Consider the following 7,456-nt stretch of genomic DNA (forward strand, 5'->3'; position numbering starts at 1 on the left):
CATCAATCATTTCCCCCTGACACTTATTGATGTCATGCTAATTATTTCTCAATTAATATCTCATTATCTCCACTGAGTGTTTCCCTCTCCTCCATTTCCACCAGTTTATAGCTTGATCAAGCTTTACAGTACATGAACACTTCAATCAACTGTATATTTCAATCAACCTTTGAGAGTAGTTGTTGGGAAAAAGTGAATTATTTTCCTTTCTGAGAACAGATTAGCTAGCGGAGGGGTGAAGAGAAATCAACTGTACTTAACCGGTGCCCCTCGACCCCACCCACTCTCTCTCTATTTCTCTCTCTCTCTAGGCAAGGAGATGATCGAGATGTACTTTGACTTCCGTCTCTTCCGCCTGTGGAAAACCCGCCAGCACTCCAAGCTGCTTGACTATGACAACCTTTTGTGACATTGCTCACCTTTCACCTTTGTCAGCCTACTGGCTGTGTATCTCATCACCGATAGCCTATAGTGACGGCTTTCCTTGAGAGGTCCTGGACGGGAGCGCTCTGTAGAAGAGGTGCAACAGGAAGACGGGGTTCAGGTGGTTTTACTCACTGAGGAGGCTTCAATCCTCAGCTCTCAGATGAATTGAAGGCACTAAGTGAAATCCAGTAGCAGCTACTGTCAAGAGGTGAACTGTAAATTTCCCCCCATCCATTTTCACTGTCTCAACTAATGCCTCTACTGGAGAGAACCAGAGAGAGAAGGTAAAAGAGAGGAGTGGATAGATCATCCTTTAGTCTCAAGAGACACATAGAGTTAGATTTTAAGCTCAGGAGCCCAGAAAGTCTTCTTTTAGAGAGAGAGAGAGCGAGAGAGAGCGAGAGAGAGCGAGCGAGAGAGCGAGAGAGAGAGAGAGAGAGAGAGAGAGAGAGAGAGAGAGAGAGAGAGAGAGAGAGAGAGAGAGATGCAGCACCTGCAGGGAAAATAAAAACTCTTTGAGAAAGGGGAGAAGAGATGGCGACATATTTCCTCCTTTGTCTACCTGTCAGCTGTGTGAAATCAGATTAAAGCTCATTTTTTTTCAGGAAGTACGTAGATCTCCCTAAGGAGCTAAATGTATTTATAAAGTGTTTTGGTGGTTTTCGGAGCTTTAGAGAATAGATTTCCGTTATCTATACATGTACCACAAATAGAAAAGATAGTACTAAATTAGTCTTACCAATAATTCAAAGTATCTATATATCGTATAAAACAGCTTTTATTTTAACTTATTGTATTAGTATTTCTTATGGACTGTTTGACTTGAATATCTCAGGGTTACTGCTATCCCTCGTATGATAATTGCCGTCACCTCATGTACCGTCATAACGTAACGGAATAGGATCGGAGATGTCTTTCGACTAGTTCCGATCCTCTCCGCTCAGTGGTTGTCAGGGAAACCATTTCTGTGTCTCTGAGCACCTGTGCGTGTTTGTGTGTGAACGAGGCAGGTGTTTGTATTTTTAGATTCTTCATACACTAGGTCAATTGTAGCTTATTGCTCATTACACATGCAACAGTGACACCGTACCAGAGCCCTTCCACGTTGATGTTTTACCCTGCTGAACTATGGACACAGACGTTTCTTTCTTGTCGTGTTCAGTTCACTCCCAGGGAATGATACCCTTATGCTGTGAGCGCTCTGTCTTACTGTGTGTGTCTGCATTGCATTGCTAACTGTGCATCATTTAATACTGCCATGAGGTTTATAGAAAGTGGACTAGGCCTAGCCTAGATGACTTGTGTCACACTGCTTATGGTAATCTCCCTCTCTTTATATCTACAGTATATTTACTTGTGTTGAACTAGTATTGCTGCTAGTTACTCTAGTTCTCTCTGCACTGCCTGTGTTTTTCTTCATTCTTGTATGAACCAAAATCTCAGTATTCTTGTCATGTCATTCTTATGGCATTTACTTTCTTTGTATTGTGCTATTGACTTTTAACAAATGGGCTCTCTGTCTTGCCTATGTGATATTGTGCAACACTCAGTAGTGGTTTACAGTACATCTCAAACACGCGGAGCAGTTCTGTGAAGGAGTGTGTAATGATATTGAGATTGGTTTCAAACTTTTGCTTGTGCTCAAAAGTGGCAAAATAACATCGTTTAAGGATGCTTTTCTCATTTCCTCCTTAAACTGTTCCACCAGAGCTAATAACTGAATGTGTGTGTAGCTCCCCGGTGTGTGTGTGGGTGGTTTGTGTGTTTCTCAGAATCCTTGCCTGATGGGGCACTGCAGGGGTACTGAACTGTGAGGAGTCTTCATTATCAGTGTTTTCTCTTAGCTGGGGGGGGGGATGATAATACACATCTTTATGCATCCATGTGGACATACTCAGTACAGAGAGACAAAAGAGAGGGGGGATTTTCTTTATATTCCGTAAGATTTGCTATTATTCAGCAATGTTGGTACAGAGGGTACACGTCTAACAATTCTTTGTTGACCTTCCTAGAATGAGGCAGGCACTCCGTGTATTTTACTCACTTGTAGTTGTTCTACATTTAACTCTTTCTCACTAACATACGAGTATTACTGTACATGCGTTATATTGATGTGCAATCAACATTCAGTTTGTGCCACATGGGTACTGTATCTCTCCCCACTCCTCTGTTTAATGTGTACCTTTACAAAACTGTTAACCAAGGATACAAACCCTCTATCCTGTAGCAATAGACTTCGTAACATTTCCTACACTGTTATTAGAAAATATGCGTTTTGCCTTGTTTTGGTCCCAACTGGCCCCAATGCACAGCAATCTCCAACATTACTGACATTGATATGGAAGTAGAGACAGAGGGAGAGCGCACGAGAGAAAAGAGAGAGAGTGAGAGAGAAAGAGCACGACTGTACACTTTGATATGTGAGGCTCAGTGTTTCTAGCAGATGAGGATGTGTGTGTATCTTGCTACTCAGAAAGTAGCCTACTGTATGTGTGGTCTTGGACATCCCACAGTTACTGACCTTCCACTTCCTCTGCTCAGAGCCTCACTGCTGCCTGTCTCAAAAGCTAACCCCAGGAGGGATTAGGGCCTAGATTTAATGCGGAAGATCTGCGCAATAGCACAATAAAAATTTAAAAGACAATGTTCCTGTGTTCGCCGAGACTACATTCACGGTACACACTGCATATGTCGGCTCTATCGGGAAATGGCCTAACGCGGCTCTTCCATGATGTGGATTGAATCTAGCCCAAGGTGTTAGAGCACCAGGACATTAATTGTTACCGTATTAAAGTACATCAAATTGGCCATATCTATCTGTCTTGGTCTGTTTTAATGCAAGTTAGCTCGAAAAACGGAAATGGAAAAACTGTGAATTAAGTGAAGTGAATTACTTGAGCACAGTGAATTAAAAAATGTTGTATGAATCATTGATGTATGGTTCTGCTTTAAAAATATGTTTATGACCCAGGAGATAGGCCAGTGGACAGAGAACCATCCTTTAAATACCATGGATATAGGAATATTTATTATCTGGTATTTGAGGATGATTTCAAACCATTGTGCCAGCAGAGCCGGAAGTGGCGGAGCAAAAGTAGTGCACTATATAGGGAATAGGATGCAATTTGGGATGCATATGTAAGAAGAGGAGTGTACGAGGGCTATGGCAATATTTCTTGGATAGTTGACAAGCATGGATAGACATGGATAGACATTAAAACTTTGAGATTGCAAAAGAGAGACGTGTAAATGAGAAGTTGGTCTGGCCCATATTTAGATGAGAGCTAGGGGTTTTGTCCCAAATGGCTCCCTATTTCCTATTTAGTACACTACTTTTCACCAGGATTCTGCTCAAAAGTAGTGTACTTTCTATAGTGAATGCAGGGACTGTAATGTATTATACTGGAGCCAGAATCAGCGGAGCGAGCGCTGGCTGCTCATCGTGGTTTGACTTATCATCCTGGCCAACGAAGCAGCCATTTCCATTTCTGTGAGGAGAAATATAATCACACAAACCAAGACATCCATCTCACACGCTCTATTAATTCAAAATGTAACCTTCTGTCATCACCAATGAGGAAATAAGACATTGCCATGAACTTTCATCCCATTTTTAATGTTTGAGTTTCTCCCCCGTTGACTGCGTCCACTTTTTATCAAGAGATATTGTATGCCTCCCAAATGACACCATGTTCCCTGTATAGTGCACTACTTTTGAACAGAACCCTGTGGGGAAAGGGTGGAATTTGGGACTCAGCCATTGCCTAGTTCTCTGCTCTGTATGCTCTGCTCTGTGTTGGGGATGCTGATTGAGTTATGATGATTGATTGATGCAGCTCTAATTGCTCTGACGCCTCATGTTGGGAAGTGATTGTATTTTGGAACGAGGGGGAGCGCACAAAGATCTCATATTGTGTAACCTCAGTCTTAACTTTTCACAAAGTCTGGACCAGGGCGTTGCATTTTCAGTAGATTTCTTTCGGTAGATTTACATAGCATACTAGAATAGAAAGGGAGACTTTAGAAGTGATAACTATCACTAATGTAATTCTTTAGTCAGGTTGAATATCCAAATGTCTTGATAAAAGTATTGTTTAAAATGCTAATTATGATAATGATAAGGATTGATTATCTGTGGTGATTTTAATTCGAGGAGATACTAAAGAAAATAGACTGGGGTAGTGTACCTTTACTTAGAATAGCCATATATCTTGAGAATTGACATTTAATTGAAATTTTAAACTTGCTGTAACTGAACTAATATCACGAGCAGTACAGTATGTTTCGCACTGTACAATATTGGTACTAGCCAGTCGCAAATGTTTTTAAAGTGTTGTTTTTCTTTTCAGTAAAAAATGTATCCAGTTCTAATCAATTTGTGTCTTCGTTGTTTCTTTGTTGGCTGACTCACCTGAATCTGTAAATAACTTTCTCTATTTTACAATGAACTGTTGGGAAATAAGCAGCACAATGATAGATAGGTGATTTATCCATCCAGTCCAGCATCTCAATTTATCCTCAATCATCTCTTGCCTCTCTGCCTATAATACACAATGGTTGATACCCACCCACACACACACACACACACACACACACACACACACACACACACACACACACACACACACACACACACACACACACACACACACACACACACACACACACACACACACACACACACACACACACACACACACACACACACACACACACACACACACACACACACACACACACACACACACACACACACACTTTCCACAGTCTCTGGCTGGTCATCAGCTGGTGCTTAAAGGTTGTCAGCTCATAGGAGATGTACTTAAGTGTGACTATTCACAGAGCAATGCTTGTAAACAGCAGGCAGAGAATAACTGAAGGGCAGTGGTGGAAAAAGTACTCAATTGTCCTACTTGAGTAAAAGTAAAGATACCTTAATAAAAAATGAATTAAATATAAGTCACCCAGTAAAATACTACTTAAGTAAAGGTATCTGGTTTTAAATGTACTTAAGTACAGGGGTGGAAAAGAAAAAAAAATGGTAAAGTAAATGTAAATGCCCTACATCAAATTCCTTATATTAAGCAAACCAGAGAGCTCAGTTTTCTTTTTTCCACAGGCAGAATGGGTGGGGCACACCAACACCCTGACATCTTTTACAAATGCAGTATTGGTGTTTTGTGAGTCCGCCAGATCAGAGGCAGTAGGGATGACAACACGTTATATTGATAGGTGTGTGAATTGGACCATAACTCTCTCCTGCCTCAGCCTTCAAAATTTATTTAAGTCATTTTTGGTGTCAGGTAAAATGTATGGGAGTAAAACACACCTTATTTTCTTTAGGAATGTAGTGGAATAAAAGTAAAAGATGTCAAAAATATAAAGAGTAAAGTACAGATACTCCAAAAACGACTTAAGTAGTACTTTAAAGTATTTTTTACTTTACTACTTTAAACAACTGTTAAAGGGAGATGGAGGATGGAGCTGCTGAGACCAACACTGAAAAACAAGAACAAAGTGATGGTGAGCACTCATGGGATTGGCTGGTTGGAGCCTTTCATTAGCAGGTAGAGAGAAAAAGAGGGAGGGAGGGAGGGAGGGAGGGAGGGAGGGAGAAACAAGCCATTACACGTGATGTAGTCTGAATCTGGGCCACTCTACTCCCTCTGTCTTAAGCCCCAAAGTTAACATTCCTCTAAGGGCACACGATTGGATTACGTGACATTCTCAGGGTGTTGGTGTTTAATTGGTGTTGTGGCTTTTGGCAACACATTTGAAAAAGGTCCCCAGGGATATTAATAATTCAAAATAATGAGTCAGGGTTTTCCATTAGCTCAGAGTGTTTTCTGTGCCTCATCAAAGACGTTCAACCACACACAGTCGAGAGTGATTTCCTATGGATAACTGTACAGTATCTGTACACAAACACATCTCTTTACCTGCACACAGACACGTGGAGCTGTTTGTTTGTGTGTGCGTGTGCACTTCCATTTGTGTTCTTATATGTGTGAATGTCTGCATGTGTGCGTGTGTGTGTGTGTGTGTGTGTACGTGCCTGTGTGCATGCATGCATGGCTCAGATTGGAGTGAAGAATGGCATTTATAAGCACTTTTATAGCAGGTATGTCTCCTAGGTTGTAGGTTTCACCAGGCATTTACAGCCTGTATGAATCAGGGCCAGTAAGATGGGTGATCGTATGACAGGCTGACACGCTTGGATGAGACAGACTGCTTCAACCTTTCTGCTGTCTTCACTGATGAAGGGTGCTATATTCCACACTACACTACCTCCTGCCTCTCCCCCCGAGCCCCAGTCCTACCAAGGGCACTGCTTCATTGCACTTTCCTCATAGAATGTGGGCCCAAATGACACCCTATTCCCTATATAGTACACTACTTTTGACCAGAGCCCTATTGACTCTGGTCAAAAGTAGTGCACTATAAAGGGTAAAGGGTGACATTTTGGACAAAATACTGGGGTCCTGACCCTCCTGGTCCACTTCACTACACTTCACACCTCACATCTGAGGAATGGAGGCCATAGAGGAGGCTTTATAGTCCTGTAAGACCCTTAAATCTGAACCCTTTATACTCAAGGGAAATGGCCTATATGGATAGGGCTAAATTGAAATGTTTCTTATAGAAGAAATATGCAGAACTATGGTAGCAATTGAAAGGGAACAGTTTGGAGATGATGTAAAAATTATTAGACCAAAGGTGATGAGAACAGTTCACCTGACACAAGACTGAACCCGAACATTACACTGCTGATTTTATGTGCGTTTTACATTTACTATACTTTTCGCTGCATTTGTTGATAACGAAATCTATAAGTAATCTGGATACATTCAGTAACATGATAAGAATATTCCTGGAAAATGTGGGGTAGGTGCAACATAAGACAAAAAATTACAAGGGTTTAAGTGAGAGGACTAACTTGTGACTCCAAATGGCCACATCTCTCCAAAGTGTGCCCAGTTCCAAAGCAATTTCAATGCACCGTTTTAACTCAAAAAAGAGTCTTCAACTA

The 7,456-nt window shown here is 41.3% G+C and overlaps 1 protein-coding gene across 1 annotated transcript in view; it reads left to right on the forward strand.

Annotated features, from left to right (window-relative positions):
- Positions 1–4,801, forward strand: part of LOC139576505 (NMDA receptor synaptonuclear signaling and neuronal migration factor-like) — a 41,944-nt gene extending 37,143 nt beyond the window's left edge. The window contains exon 16 of the mRNA XM_071402678.1: positions 312–4,801. Within this exon, the coding sequence (XP_071258779.1) occupies positions 312–409 (98 nt within the window). The 3' untranslated portion in view covers positions 410–4,801. The remainder of the gene's footprint in view (positions 1–311) is intronic.
- The last annotated feature ends 2,655 nt before the right edge of the window (positions 4,802–7,456 follow it).

The sequence above is a fragment of the Salvelinus alpinus genome, chromosome 5 (genome assembly GCF_045679555.1).
Source record: "Salvelinus alpinus chromosome 5, SLU_Salpinus.1, whole genome shotgun sequence".
Classification (NCBI taxonomy): domain Eukaryota; kingdom Metazoa; phylum Chordata; class Actinopteri; order Salmoniformes; family Salmonidae; genus Salvelinus; species Salvelinus alpinus.